At 46.2% G+C, this 14,919-nt stretch overlaps 6 protein-coding genes across 6 annotated transcripts; 3 read left to right on the top strand and 3 right to left on the bottom strand.

Annotated features, from left to right (window-relative positions):
• Positions 1-1,220: 1,220 nt before the first annotated feature.
• Positions 1,221-2,880, top strand: N7529_006108 (Cytochrome P450 E-class group I; the record flags this gene model as incomplete). Its single annotated transcript, XM_057241635.1, has 5 exons — positions 1,221-1,481; positions 1,675-1,708; positions 1,771-1,969; positions 2,020-2,406; positions 2,460-2,880. 5 exons carry the CDS (start codon positions 1,221-1,223, stop codon positions 2,878-2,880), a joined length of 1,302 nt encoding a protein of 433 aa, XP_057096994.1.
• A 1,242-nt stretch (positions 2,881-4,122) lies between these two features.
• On the bottom strand, positions 4,123-5,112 carry N7529_006107 (glycoside hydrolase family 18 protein; the record flags this gene model as incomplete). Its single annotated transcript, XM_057241634.1, has 1 exon — positions 4,123-5,112. One exon carries the CDS (start codon positions 5,110-5,112, stop codon positions 4,123-4,125), a length of 990 nt encoding a protein of 329 aa, XP_057096993.1.
• A 2,718-nt stretch (positions 5,113-7,830) lies between these two features.
• On the bottom strand, positions 7,831-9,024 carry N7529_006106 (cinnamoyl-CoA reductase; the record flags this gene model as incomplete). The annotated part of the gene is made up of 4 exons (XM_057241633.1): positions 7,831-8,129; positions 8,217-8,316; positions 8,372-8,544; positions 8,598-9,024. 4 exons carry the CDS (start codon positions 9,022-9,024, stop codon positions 7,831-7,833), a joined length of 999 nt encoding a protein of 332 aa, XP_057096992.1.
• Positions 9,025-9,454: 430 nt separating this feature from the next.
• ddiA (putative DNA damage-inducible v-SNARE binding protein Ddi1) lies at positions 9,455-10,839 on the top strand (the record flags this gene model as incomplete). The annotated part of the gene is made up of 2 exons (XM_057241632.1): positions 9,455-10,070; positions 10,127-10,839. The coding sequence occupies 2 exons, from the start codon at positions 9,455-9,457 to the stop codon at positions 10,837-10,839; spliced, it is 1,329 nt and encodes a 442-aa protein (XP_057096991.1).
• A 189-nt stretch (positions 10,840-11,028) lies between these two features.
• N7529_006104 (EXPERA domain-containing protein) lies at positions 11,029-11,836 on the bottom strand (the record flags this gene model as incomplete). Its single annotated transcript, XM_057241631.1, has 4 exons — positions 11,029-11,099; positions 11,152-11,304; positions 11,486-11,716; positions 11,773-11,836. The coding sequence occupies 4 exons, from the start codon at positions 11,834-11,836 to the stop codon at positions 11,029-11,031; spliced, it is 519 nt and encodes a 172-aa protein (XP_057096990.1).
• A 1,623-nt stretch (positions 11,837-13,459) lies between these two features.
• N7529_006103 (TauD/TfdA dioxygenase family protein) lies at positions 13,460-14,654 on the top strand (the record flags this gene model as incomplete). Its single annotated transcript, XM_057241630.1, has 2 exons — positions 13,460-14,462; positions 14,533-14,654. 2 exons carry the CDS (start codon positions 13,460-13,462, stop codon positions 14,652-14,654), a joined length of 1,125 nt encoding a protein of 374 aa, XP_057096989.1.
• Between the last annotated feature and the right edge of the window lie 265 nt (positions 14,655-14,919).

The following is a 14,919-nucleotide window of genomic DNA, read 5'->3' as shown; positions in this document are numbered from 1 at the left end:
CTCAATAAAAGCGAACCCGTTAAATTAACACAAAAGAACCATGTAACCCCGGCATAAATAGTATGTTTCAGGGGTCAGACTTAATTTCCCATTGCATTTTATCATGATATCCAGGAGGAATAGATAAGTCTATATACTAACACCATATACAAGCTTGCTGCGTATCTAGTTGAATCCACTAGTGATTTCTAAGCTCTATCTACCAGTTTAGTGGGAGTAGTGATTAAGCTGCAAAGGCAAAGAGTTCTTGTTATAGCTTCTCGCGAAAAGCTAGTTAGCTAGGTAGCTCACTCTGCTGCTGCTGTTTATAGATATATTTAATGCGATAAGCATTTATAATTGCTGCATCAAGGAGGAAGAAAAGAATAGGAAACAAAGTACGATTCGTCTTTCGATGTTCATAAGAAGCACGATACTGAGTCGCTATATCAACACTACTTATAGAATGGTGAGAGTCTTTGATAGCAATAGTGATCTCTAATTGCTTCTTGATTTCATCACTAAAAGGTGTGCGAGCAATAGCCGCATTAGTAGAGGTGACTGCTGGCTGCTTTCGCTCGGTGGGCACGTAGAGATATGGCGAATGGATAGTAGATAGTAGCAATACTATATTATTATCCTGCTACGCGAGACAGAGTCCTGCTACGCGAGACAGAGGACTCCCTTTGCTTCAGACGCATACAATTTTCCCTAGGGAATAGATTGAATATGGCCTTTTAGTTCAATAAGCTGAGAGGGTATCCCACCTTGCTTATGTGTAGTACCACATGCACCAAAGGGCAACTGTAGAGAATTAGTTGTCCATATAAACTGTATATACTACGGGCAGGTTGGTAGGCAGGTTGGTAGGCAGATTGGCAGATAGATTGGTAGGCGAATTGGTAGGTAATGTTATAGAGACACGTTCAGAAAACCACGCGTTGAAGACTTAGTAGCCAGTGGAGCGTAAACATCCAATAAAATATCAATATAATTTAGTCTCGCGATCGATTGGCCAAAATAATACACTAATGATACCGTGCTAATTGTGGTTCCTGGGGACGGACGAGGGGATAACGATACTGTACAAAGGATGATCCAATTTAATCAGAGCCAATAGACTACTACGAATGCGTACGTCTAGTGTGGGCCCACTTATAAAGAATACTCGGGTCAAACTTGACATGGGTTGAAAACTTTCTCTCCTACAGTCTATTATCTACCAGTTGTTCGGATTCACAATGGGAGACATCGAAATATTCGACTGGAAACTAACATTCTACGACTTGCTGCACGGCCTCGGCCTTTTGCTTGCTACATATTGGACGGGATGGATTGTTTACACGCGGGTGTTCCACCCACTCGCACGATTTCCAGGTCCATTCTGGGCCTCTGTGTCACGAGCCTGGATTGTGCGCTCCGTGATTCGCGGCAATCCCCACGAGACTCAAAGGTTGCTGCATGCACGGTATGGTACGATATTCTCTACCCAGTTCAAGCTTGTGCTCTTTTAAGCGTTGTTGACCAGGCCATGTTGTGCGAATTGCCCCAAATGAGCTTTCGATAAGCGACCCCGAGGCCATCAAAATCATTTATGGAGTGAATTCAGGCTTTATAAAGGTCAGCGAATAAGAAGAGGAAAGAGGGGGAAAGAAATGCCGTTGGCTTCAAGAAAGGAAACTGAATTTTCGGTAGAGCGATTTCTATTTGGCTTTTCGCGCGCCATATAGTGAGATATTTCTTCAGGAGTATGAGCATTGTTGACCAGAACTAAAATAATTTGCTCAACAGCCCGATATCCAGACCATCTTACATCAACAGATGACAAAGTCCATGCTCAGCGGCGCCGCATTGTGAACGGCGTGTATACTATGCAGAGCATTCTTCAGTCAGAGCCCTACGTTAATAAATGCACAGAAGTTTTACTACAGCAACTTGAAGATGTTGCAGACGCCAAAGCTTCCATTGACCTGCTCGAGTGGACACGAATGTGAGCAATACTATTAAGTTCATTATTATCAATATCTAACAGTAGAGTAGGTACGCTTACGATGTTATTGGAGAGCTTTACTTCAGCAAAATGTTCGGTTTAATGAAAGCAAGAGGCGACCATCTTGGGATAATGAAGTCCACTGATACACTAATTCCGGCCATGGCCATTTCAGCTGTCATGCCATCATACCTCCGATCTTTCTTCATGCTTGTTGGGGTGTTGTTTGCCGAGACCCGCAAGGCCCTGTCTGCCTTGAATGACCTAGCGACCGCAGCAGACTCTGCTGTTCAGAGTCATGTTCAAGCATCGGGTTCTGATGACAGTGTGATTCGACGTACTGATATTATATCTAAAGTATATAACATTCATCGAGATCAAGGCGAGAAGCTTGATTTCCAGATCGATGATGTGAAGCTCGAGGCCTTTGGAGGATAGTAAGTTTGATTGATACCCGGAGCAAGAATCGAGAAAACTGAGAGCTTTTTAGTTTTGCTGGGAGTGATACAACAGCAATTCACCTGTCCACGACTTTATACTATATCTTGAAGAACCCGAGAGTCTACGCAGCCCTCAACAACGAGATTTCTCAGGCCACACAGCGTGGCGAGTTGAGCTTTCCGCATATATGGTACCACGAAGCGAGCAAACTGCGTTATTTGAGCGCGTGTATTAAAGAAGGCGCTCGCTTGCATCCTAGTGTGGCACTTACAATGCCTCGAAAAGTACCATCAAATGGTCGCAGTATTTCGGGGCAGTGGATTCCCGGCGGCGTCCGTGTGGGAATTAACCCGACTGTCGTGCATCTCGATAAAACAGTCTTTGGAGAGGATGCGGAGGAATATAACCCGGATCGATGGCTGAAGCCAGATGCCGACAAGATGAATAAACACATTCTTCAGGCAAGTTAATCCAAATAAAGCTTAGAACGTGTGTTAACCGTCTTGGTTACAGTTTGGAGCTGGGTCAAGAATGTGTATGGGAAAGAATGTAAGTGCAATCACTCTGCCATAGAATCCAGGATCTAGGTTGACCGTTGAGCAGATATCGCTGTGCGAACTTTATAAGGTCATCCCAGAACTGCTTCGTTCGTACCGCCTTGAATTATCAAGCCCAGCGAAGGATCTGGAGTCCAGCGGGTTTTGGTTCTACAAGCCAGCGCCCATGCACATCCGCGTCTATCGGAAATAGTGGAGACGACATGTTAAAACGTCTGGGAAAACTAAACGACTACTCTGGCTTGAGGGGCATTTTTCTTACAGTCATCGGCTCGTGATTCTCAATTGTTGATCCCAATCTTATTCTTCATCCGGGGGGACCTGGGTCTACCTTTGATATTTGAGATATCACAAGCTCATTTTGGATCTTTGCCCGAAAAATTAGTTTCAATCTTCATCTCAACTATTTCTAGGAGGCTGTTGTACAAATGTACTTCTCTGCCTGGAGCTATGTTAATTGCCAAGCAGTAACCCGATGTTGATGATCTATTTGACCTCAACATCAAGGACCGCGTGGGGAAGTACGACTAAGCTTCCCCTCGGAGTGGTCGACTGGGTGGATCATAGGACTCGCTTACCTTACAAACTATACTGGAACTAATCCTACTATTTGTCAGAATAAAGTCACTCTTTGGAAGTTTCCATCATTACAAGAACCTTTTTCTATCGTAATGCGTAAGGCGAATAAATGAGCTTTTGCCTTTGCTCACAAGTCATCCGACTTCGAGATTTCCAGGCTAATTTCAGTCGAATTTCATACTCTGTGAATATGGTTGTTGGGCCAATGCACAGATTGGCCAATTCTATGAACGGGGTGTGCCCTCGGGACCCCTCTATGGTGAGAATGGTGGGGATACTTCCGCGTAGCAAATTTCACCTTCGGACCTCAGGAGTAGTCTCATATACCAGGCTTTTAATAAAACTTTTCAAAGTAGTACATGTGGCATTACTACTGACTACTAGCTTTGCACTAATTGTGAAAGAGGTGAGTTAATATGCAGTACCTATGTAAAACTAACCGACCAGGCAATTCACAGTTTCATCGTTTCAAAACCAAATCACAGATCAGAAAGCAAGTAAAGAAGGATCCCAGCCTTCACGTACAAGAGAATAAAGAAATCGAAAAATATCTCACGTATTTACCGGTAGTGCATATTAGCAAGGTGATCCAGTAGTCAGAATACGCTTAGCCTCCTGGGCATAGGTGCATCCATTGTTCACGTTGGTATCAGACCACCCCGCAGACCACAACATAACTCCACCAAATGAAGGGTTGCTCTGATATTTAGTAACCAGTGCTGCCAGTGCACTGGGGTCGGAATAGTATCGGGCACCGCTCTCAGTACCGGTAGCCCCAAGAGGAGAAGCAGGAACTCCAAGGAAGATCTTAGCGTTGGCAGAAGAGGTGCCAGCAACATTAGATACCCAGGCATCAAAGTTGAGATTGCCACCGACAGAACAATAAGGATTGTTGTAGAACTGAACCCAAAGATAGTCGAACTGTGAGTTGTTGATGATGACCTGCATATTCGGTTCAGGGATGGGGCACTGCGGAGCACCCGTGATGTAGTACGTGTTGGAGGAGTCAGACGCAAATTTGGACCTCAGTGCGGAAATCAGGTATTGGTAGTAATTGTTTCCACTCCAGGCCTCGATATCCAAGTCCCAGCCGTTGACAAAGGTTTTTCCAAATGGGCGTGGAACGTTTGAGCCAGCAGTGTTTCCATACGCCTCCCATAGGTTCTGGCCGATGGTTTCAGCTTCAGCCTGTGAAGACAGCGAGTATGCACCAGATGCCCCGCCCAAGGAAAGAATGACTTTGATGCCGACAGACTTGCAGGTTTCGATGCTGGCAGCCAAACTCTCACAGTTTTGCGGTTGTCCAGTGGTAGAGACAGAGCACTGGTTTCCGATAGTGCCTGCTGGAATGGTTTTGCCATTGCCGAATTCGTTGATAAATGAAAGCACAATGATATCAATGCCGGAATCAGAGGTGCAATACTTCGATAGGTCTTGCACATGGGGATCTGCTCCCCAGTAGACCACATTTTGTCCACCAGACCCTCGAGCGTGAAGCAAGTGAGGAATAGCCAACGCAGCGGTAGCGAAAAGGCCCAATTGAGCGAAGACAGCTGGAAAGAGCATTTTGATAGATCCTGTCAAAGGTTTGTTGGAGTTGAAAAAGGACAGTGGACTGGATATTGGCTCCTAGAGATGGAATACCAAAGAGAAGGCAACTCTTTGGAAGGTGCAGCGAGCAGAGAGAACACTTGACTTGCTGAATAGAGCAAGAAAACATGATCAAGAAACACAAGGCCCCTTTTATAGGGAAATCTTCCACACTGTCCATGCCACTCCGAGTCCATTTCTTGCTCGGAACTGAGTCCCGTAAACACATCCCTAATGTGACTGACATTACAGGGCGATTCTTAGAAGATGAAACGCTGTAACCCTTTTATTTGACACGGTACGTAGGATCTTACAGCTATAGCGTTGAAGGTAGGTGACAACCTAGCGTGACATAGTTCAATGGCGAAATCTATGATTTTAAACAGGAGACTCTAGATAGGTCTCTAGGGATTGGTCATTCGCCCTGATTTAGGGTAGGCCCGACCCCTAGCATGGGCCTACTATTAGTTAAACTTCTAAGTGAGCCGAGTTTTCTAAGAAAGAAAGAATTATTCTCACTACCGGACGTATTATCCGCATGATATGCCCAAGTTACTGTGAAATCTGTTGAATAGAGTAGGAAAACGTGATCTAGAAACACTAAAGCCCATCTATGGCAAAATTGTCCACACTCTCTATGCCACTCCTTATCCATTTCTTACTCGAAACTGAATCATGTGAGCATATCCCTCATGTGACTGATAGTATAGAACGGTTTTTAGAAGATGAAACGCTGTAACCTTTTAATTTGACACGGTACGTAGAATCCTATAGCTATAGCGTTGAAGGTGGGTGACAACCTGGCGTGACATATCATATTTTAATAGCAAGTGCTATGATTTTAAACAGGAGACTCTAGATAGTTCTCTGGGGGTTGGTCATTTGCCCTCGTTCTTGGTGGGCTTGACACCTAGCATGGGCCTACTAATGGTTAAGCTTCTAAGTGAGCCGAGTGATCTCAGGAACGAAATATTTGTTTTCACTATCCGACGTATCATCCCGCATAATATGACTAACTTACTGTGGAATCGAGGTCTCGCGTAGGACTATCATTGGTTACTACTCTGCAATCTCGGTAAAACCCTCAAAGTCTAACTATACCCAAGCGCATGGGAAGGGTATCACAACGACAAAAGAAACCCAGGTGAGCTGATAAGCCGATGAGCCGCATTTCATTCATCGCGGAAGTGTGGAAATTTGCACACTGATACGGACAGTCCACAAAATCTAAGTTCCGCGTGTCGGTCATATGTCTTCTTTAGTCTAATGGGCAAAGTATACGTGCGCAAAGAGTGCTCAGAAATTTCAAAGCAATAAATCAATAACCCAATTACCAAATAAAACATTGAAGCGTAGTACTTGTAATTTAGTTCAATTAGTTCTGTTGTCTCCAATAGTGAGTGAGTATAGCAATGGTCATTCTGATAACTTCGTTACTATGAAAGGCCACGATGCTACCTGGATAAGAAATGCGGGGTATAAATGTTGGATGCACCGGACGTTTTCCTTCTCACGTGCTTCAATTTTAATTCATATTCCTCCCGATTGGAGTACTATAGAAGCGATTGTGCAAATCTATACTAGAGGATATTGAGATCTACATAATCATCACCCTCTATGTGAAGTTCTCATATAAACCGATTGTTACTCAACCCTATCGTTGCACCCGAGTTATGCACTAAATTTCGGCATTATCTTCATTGGGATTAGTACGATATTCTACTTGAAGTAACATTCGAGATTTGGGATATAAACTGGTCGGAGTGCGTGAAGAATATGAATGGGGTACGTAATTTCTTGTCATAAAATTATTGAAGAAGTTTTGCAAACTATCAACGTTGTAGATAGTGGCATCACAAGATCATTATTGCAAATCGATTCCCTATTTGGCTTATCAAGCGTAAACTATACAATCGATGGAGCCTTCGATTGTCTCATGATCTTCCTTCGCTTGCTGATCAATCTCGACTTTCAATCTTGTTATCGATGCAGCAATTCTATGACAGTACATGTGAGGTGTCGGAGACCTTATCCTGTACCTGCATCCTATCCGACTTTTAGTTACCCAAGGCCCTCGTTCCCGGTTTAGAAAAAGCCACAAAATCTACAGCTTGGAGATTATGTTGGCTGAAATTGCATTTTAAACCCCATTACGGCATTTACACCATCCGTTCCCAAAAAGCTTTATATTTGACCAAAGAATACTTCTAGGCTCGCTGAAACCGATGTTAATGCTGTCAATGCAGAAATGGGATGTACTATTGGAATCATTTATCAGTGAGCTATGTTGGGTTGTCTGAATAGATTTGGCTCCGCTGACGAACAAACCAAAGTAACAAAACTGCCCAGGTGGAGGAGGACTGAGGACTCGAACATATTAGAACCTGAAATTGAGAAGCAGTACTTCGGTACTTTTGGTGAGTGGCTGAAGAGTTGGAACAGATTCGATCGCGTACCTAGGGTGTAGTTGATATTCGCGGAATTAACCTATATAGAAAAATCCCTCAACGGCCTACTGAGGTGGCATAAATAGTTCCTACCATATGTGGCCTCTGCAAGAGCCAAGTGCCTCATATTAAGGTAAAAGCAACTCTCTTTGGCTATGTGACAGTCTTTCTGTTATTTATATTGCCCACAAAATCTAGAAAGAGCTGGTCTTGATGTCTCGCGCTGGCTGAATCGTTGTCACCATATTTACTGCAAGTCAGCAATACCCTGCGCAACCGAATCTTCCAATGAAACCCAACCGGAGCCGAAAAAGTCCAGCAAAATCTGCTCCGCACGTTTAGAAAGAACGAAGTCAAACCGACAGCGGTCGTTGTTCGGCGCATCGGGTATATTGGAATTATTAGGACGAAGCCTGCGCATGATTGCAATAACGTCGGCCCAGTTGAACTGTCCTGCTGTGGCAAAGATGCGCTCTGACTGTATTTTTGGGTCGAGAAGGGCAGCAACATGAAGTCGGGCTGTGTCTTCGACATTCACATACCATGCTTATCGCGGTTAGCCAGAAAGTCGGAAACCAAGGAAGAGAAATGGGAAGAGAAAGGTCAAAAAAAGAATTCAAGCAAATTACATGCCAGGAGGAAAAATTTTCATAAAAAGGTCCTGGCCGTCCAAGAAAGCCCGAATGGGCGCCATGCCTGATTCACGGACGTTAGGGTTGAGGCGGGAGCCAATCTGAAACCTTAGCACGGATGCACGGATGCACGAATCTAGAAATGGAATGCCCTACATTATAGTCGGGAACGACCGTATTGAACTGGAAGGAGGGCTGATTCTCTTGGACCCATTTGAACGCCTGGCGTTCGGCCTCTGTTTTCGAAGCTGAGTACACTGCCATACCAGGAAAGATTTCAGAGGGGCTGGTGCTCTGGGCGGCCGCCACAGCTGCGTCGTTGTACGTGTCTACATATGATGAGTTTATACCTTATTTGCGGGAGGCCTGCACGTCAACTTACCGTTGTCGATCTTTACATAGTTAGCTTCCGGCGCGTATGTTGAGGAAACGCATGCTGCAGTCGAAGAAGTCAATACCACTGACTTGACAGCGCTGTTCTTGGCCAATTCCAGCATGGCCAGTGTCCCCTGCACGACTCGCTGGATTAGTGCGGGGTCCTGGCTGAATGAATTCTCAGTCGCGACTAGGACAACGCCCGCGACATCATTGAATACCATGGGGTCGGGATGTTCCAAGTCCGGCAGAACGACGGATTCGTATCGGTCGTACTTTTGGAACATTTGGTCCAGCCACGGTCGGGGTTCTCGGACAGTCCCGCGGACTAGATAGCCCCGCTGCAATAGAAGATTGATAATGTGGGAAGCGATGAAGCCATTGGCACCGGTAACCAGTACTCGAGAATGTGGTGGAAGTGTATAGTCAGACATGATTGAGGTTAACAGATTCATTTTTAGAGATTGATTTGATCTCGATTTATATAGCCAATGTTGTTCCTGGGGTCCCCTGTCACTGATGACGTGGATGAAAGAGTCAGGATGACTATCAACATTAGTGCATTAAGCTAACTTGGGGCTTGCGCATGAGTGATCATTTAGAGGCTGTAACTGCACACTAAAAAAAGAAAATAGTAAGACATATGTAGTAGTAAAATAGAGAAAATGAATTATAAGATGTAAGGGGAGAAGAGAGAGCACTGGAGCTCTTCCCTACTGAGTCAGGCGTCCGCGTTTCCCCTTCCCGCTTTATAACCTTTCTGTTCTCTACACTTCCCTCACTTTCTCCTCGTGTTTCTTGTGCTGCTTTTAAATATCTTCTATTGTTACAATATTGTACCTTGGCCTTTTAACTATCGCAGACATGCGTATCTCCGTCAGTGTAATCCGTCCCGAGACGGATTCCGACATCATCAACCTAGAAGTCGGCGGTGACATGACAATCGAGCTCCTAAAAGCCATTATCGAGAGTGAATCCGCCATCCCACCAGAAGCGCAGCAACTTGTCTATAACAACCAGCTCCTCCAATCCCCCTCCCAAACCCTCGACCAAGCAGGCATCTCCGAAGGCGACATGCTAGGCGTTCACGTCACCCTCCGCTCACCCCAACGACCAACCCCTCGCCCCGCCCCCAACTCTGCCGCCTCCAGCTCGATCGCCCCAAGGCAAAATGCCCGCCCCGGCATGCCAGACCCAGAAACCATCCGCCTCCACATTCTAGGCGATCCCCGCGTGCGTGAGGCCGTCCGCAGGCAGAATCCAGAGCTCTCTGAGGCGGCAGATAACGCCCAGCGCTTCCGCGAGGTCCTGCTTAGGCAGCAGCAGGGTGAGGCGCAGCAGGAGGCTCAGAAGGAGGCTCGTATCGCCATGCTAAACGCCGATCCCTTCAACCCGGATAATCAGAAGGAGATCGAGGAAATCATTCGCCAGAATGCCGTCACCGAGAACCTACACAATGCCATGGAGCATCACCCGGAGTGTACGTGGATTCCTATCTCGCCCGCACCTTGTCAAAGCTAACTCGTTTCGTTCTAGCATTCGGTCGCGTCACAATGCTCTACATCCCCGTCGAAGTCAACGGCCACCGCCTAAACGCGTTCGTCGACTCCGGCGCCCAAGTAACAATCATGTCCCCTGAATGCGCAACATCATGCAACATAATGCGTCTCGTCGACAGGCGCTACGGCGGCATCGCCAAGGGAGTCGGTACTGCCCCGATTCTGGGCCGCGTCCACTCCGCTCAGATTCGCATCGGAGAGATGTTCCTCCCCTGCTCATTCACTGTGATGGAAGGAAAGCAAATCGATCTCCTCCTCGGTCTGGACATGCTCCGTCGTCATCAGGCATGCATTGATCTCAAGCGTGGAGCCCTCGTCATCCAAGATCAGGCCGTGCCGTTCCTCGGCGAGAGCGAAATCCCCAAACACCTCACCGATGAGTTTGAGGCCGAGCCTACAGTCAAGGGCGCTGACGGGGCTGAGGTCGGAGCTCGAACCGGGGCTGTCACTCACAAGGCGGAGAATAATGTCAATGCAAATGCGAATGCTTCGGGGTCTGGGTCTGCGAGCACCACGTCCGCGTCCGCGCCCGGGCCGCCGAAAATCAATATCCGGCCTGCGCCTGCTTTGCGATGGCCTCAGGATTCCATTGCGAAGATTACGGAGCTTGGCTTCACGCGCGAAGAGGCGATTCGGGCGCTTGACGCCGCGCACGGTGATTTGGACGGTGCGATAGGGTTTCTGATTTGATCTAGCGGGGAGGTTTTGCATCTACATTTGGGCGTTTGGGTGGTCTGTATTAGCGAGATCTGATCAATGCACGTAATGATGTGTACGAGTATACGCGGGTATTCCTTTAGACATTAGATGCTTGTTGTATTCTGCTTGTGTTGGCCTTTGCTAAAGAGCTATGGTATCTCTTAATTAGGGGTGGCTTTGCTACTCCCGTTTGCTTTTGGGCATTAGTGCGTCGCGTAGGCGGAAGATGCTGTGTATCGCCATGAGGCCGCCTGTGTCACGTTAGTATGCTTGTTTATTCGAGCAAGGCGCAGGCGAACATACCCAGTGCTACGTATGGGCTGTAGAGCATTGTCAGCTGCTGTTTCTGCGCGACGGTGCGGTCGGTCCAGCTCCACACGTCAACGAGACAGGTTAGTGAAGTGATGAAGGCTTGGATGCCGAAGATAAGAAGGTGAACGCGGATCAGGGGGTGGCCTGGATGAATTGAAAATTGTTAGTTCCATTGAGTCCCCGTCCAGTTCAGTTCGGTTGTGGTTCGATCGTTTGCGTCTGTTATGCACCGCTGTATGTAGCCATATCATAGGGGAGACAATAGTCCGGCATACGAGGTACAAGCAAGGGCAATGTACAAGTAAGGCACAAGCAAAGAACTCACCCTTAAGTAACCCCCGCACTGCCCAGATGGATGCCGGAACGTGGTACAGCAATTCCATCCAGATAAAGACGGTGAACCATGTTGGGGGGTTATCTTCGAAGAATTTATCGTGGTAGGTGGTGATGTAGAAGTCGCGGAGTTGATGGGACAGATTTGTTTGGAGGAAAGCGGGTTGGAGCGGGACGGTGTCGATTACTGTTTTTTTGTTTGTGTGAGTGGCTTGTGATAGTACTGGTTGTAGCGGTATGTAGATATGTGGATATTAATAACACGGACGGGAAGCATACGGAAGATGATTGGGACATGGATAACGAAGAAGAGGAGATAGACGAGATCAAGTGTGCGGATCATTGTAGCCGAAATTGGGTGCTGGATCATATGCAATGTGAAATAATGAAGTCATACAAGGGGAGCTAAGGAGCTAAAGAGACAAGGGGGAGAGTTCGTAAGGAGTCAATTAGGAGTCCATTTGGGGAGCCGGGGAGGTCTTAGGGGTTACAGTGTCAGGTGACTACATATGTACGGAACACTGGATAAGAAGAACAGAAGAACAAAAGAACAAAAGAAGAACAGCATATAGAAAAAGAAATTAAACAAATAAACAAACAATAGTACCAGAATCGACGCTATCAAGATAGAGTATAAAATTAACATTAGCATGTTTGCTTTTTTTCCCGCAAGCTCTAGGAACACTAATCCCATATCCCGAATATGCACCTCAATTTTCGGGATTGACACATCTATTCCAAGGTTTTAGTTCGCATGGGATTCTATCATGATACTCATAAGTTAGGCAGAGAGGCAGGCTCATGTAGAGAGACCTGGTAAATTCCGATCTCACCGCTGCTTCTTATTTCTCAATTTTAAGGTCAAGGTTCAGTGGCCTGACTTTTCCTCCTTCGGAAACATGTTCTACCCGAGTTTATGACATTCGATATCCTACTCTTTCCATCCTAGGTCTAGTCATCTTGTTGGAAACCAATATTTTGCTTCGTTGTATAACGAACAACAGCTATAGCGAGTCTGGGCCGGTGTCGGCCCGATCCTTTGAATCCACCAGAAAGGACCTTGGGATGTCATTCCAACGGAAATTACATCAACCCTCCCTTTTAATGCAAGTGGACAAGGATCTTCCCGGTTACGTGGTTCGATAGGTTCGATGGCCCAGAGAGCATGGAGACAGACCGCAGGTTCTAAATCATTGCCGGTTCAGGCTAGGTATTCTTTGGGTTTCTTGTTCAATTCTGATTGTAACTGGTTCTTTGTCATTGTAATTTTATTTCTACTTCTTGTTCTGGTTTCTGGTTAATCGGCAATTTGCTCCACTTTTCCTTTCTGAATATTATCTCCCGGATATACCAGTCTCGTTTACAGCATATAGTCCCAGTAAATGAATAGTTTACGCCGAGGCCGCATGTGGTCAAATCATAATCTCCTGCATCGCAATGCATAGATCACAGCAGATAATGCAATTGCAATTCCGACTGCATCGCCTTATCTAACAAAGACCAAGGGTTGCAAGCATTATTGAACCACTACCGTTCTCGGTACTCCGTAACTAAAGGGTACTACTATAGCGGTGTAAATAGCTTACAACGTAGAAGCCTTGAAATTGTTTTAATTTACATTGTTTTAATTTACAAAGGATTTGAGATGGGCCATAGTAGCGGATCCCGGAATGCTCTTTTAGGGATTATTTTGTCCCGTTTTTTTACTATTTTTAATTGTCTGTTGCAACTATTGCGTCGTTTACGTCTTTCCTTCTTATTTTTGCTTGACCGCTGTTCGAATCTCCCTTCCACTCGGAAATGAAGGAGACGAACTTTGCACTATTTGATAGAAGTCTGGCAATATTATACTATATATAAGACCTCAATCCCCTCTCAACCTTGTCCTTCCATCTTATCCATCTTATCCATCTACCATCTATACTCCACATTACATAGTAGGATATCATACAAACATAGCTACACAATGCCTTCCACAGCTCCGCTCCAACGGCCTAAACAGCCAACGACGAAAAAGGCAGAGATCCCAATCAGCTACGATATCAACCTCCCATACCGGGAATTGGACCGTGAAATCAAAACGGACTACCCACAATACATACCATCCTGGGATCCAATCTGGTTCGATCCCCTCACGCCCTTCGACTACGAAGACCCAGCTCTTCGAGTCCGTGACAAAACCAAGCCAAACCTGCTCACAGAAACGGCCAAGACGACCGACATCCAACCTCACCTAGGAACAATTGTTGAAAACGTCCAGCTATCTACCTTGACAGACGCCGCAAAGGACGAGCTCGCCCTGCTCATCGCAGAGCGCAAAGTGGTCGCCTTCCCAGACCAGGACCTCATCGACGCAGGCCCAGATGCGCAGGAGGCCTTCATGCGCCATTTCGGCAAACCCAACTATCAGCCCGTGTCCGGGTCGATGCCCGGCCACCCGGCGTTCCACATCATCCACCGCGACGGTAACCGCGATGAAATCGCCCGCTTCTTGGAACAGCGCACTACCACAACCCTCTGGCACCAGGATGTCAGCTACGAGATCCAACCGCCGGGCTACGTCATGCTGGGTCTTTTGCAGGGCCCCGAGGTCGGCGGCGATACCGTCTTCGCCGCGACAGATATGGCCTATAAGCGGCTTTCGCCGGCTGTTACTTCTTTCCTGGATGGATTGAAGGTCACACACACTTCGCGGAAAATGATTAACCATTCTCGCTTGACGGGTGGGCTTGTAAGGAAGGATCCGGTTGATACCGTCCATCCGCTTATACGGGTTCACCCAGTCACTGGGCAGAAGTGCATATTCTTGAATGGGGAGTTTATTACAAAGATTAATGGACTGAAGGATTCCGAGACGAAGTGGGTGTTGGAGTTCTTGATGAATCATTTGGTTACTGGACATGATTTCCAGGCCAGAGTGCGCTGGCAGCCGAGGACTATAGTTATGTTTGATAATCGGTCGACTATGCGTGAGTTTTCTTTTTTCCTTCTTCTTTGTGATTTTGATGAGGTTTGTGAAATGATGCTAATAATTTATAGACTCTGCTATTGTGGATTACTTGAACGATGACGGTAGTGCGAAGCCTCGTCATATCTTCCGTCTTATTGCACTGGCTGAGAAGCCTATTCCAGTGTATGAGGATGAAGATGAGGTGGAGTAGATTGAATGGTATAGTTGGTTGTTTTGAGTTTGACTACATATTTTAATTTGCTGGTTTCTTTCTGGATTTGATATTGCGAGTATGAGAACATGAACTATTGGAGCTATTCCTACATTATACAGTTATTGTAGGAACCTGTAACAAATTGAAAGTCTGAAATCGTTTTCATTACCCTCCCACGCCTAGAGTTACAAACAAAACCCACCCATACGACTCTAAGATCGTCGCAAAAGAAAATATCACATTGTAAAAAATCCCATTTGAG

This window comes from Penicillium soppii (genome assembly GCF_028829465.1).
Source record: "Penicillium soppii strain IBT 18220 chromosome Unknown utg000005l, whole genome shotgun sequence".
Taxonomy (NCBI): domain Eukaryota; kingdom Fungi; phylum Ascomycota; class Eurotiomycetes; order Eurotiales; family Aspergillaceae; genus Penicillium; species Penicillium soppii.
Note: the sequence above shows the minus strand (reverse complement) of the source record. Positions and strands in the feature narration are given on the sequence as shown.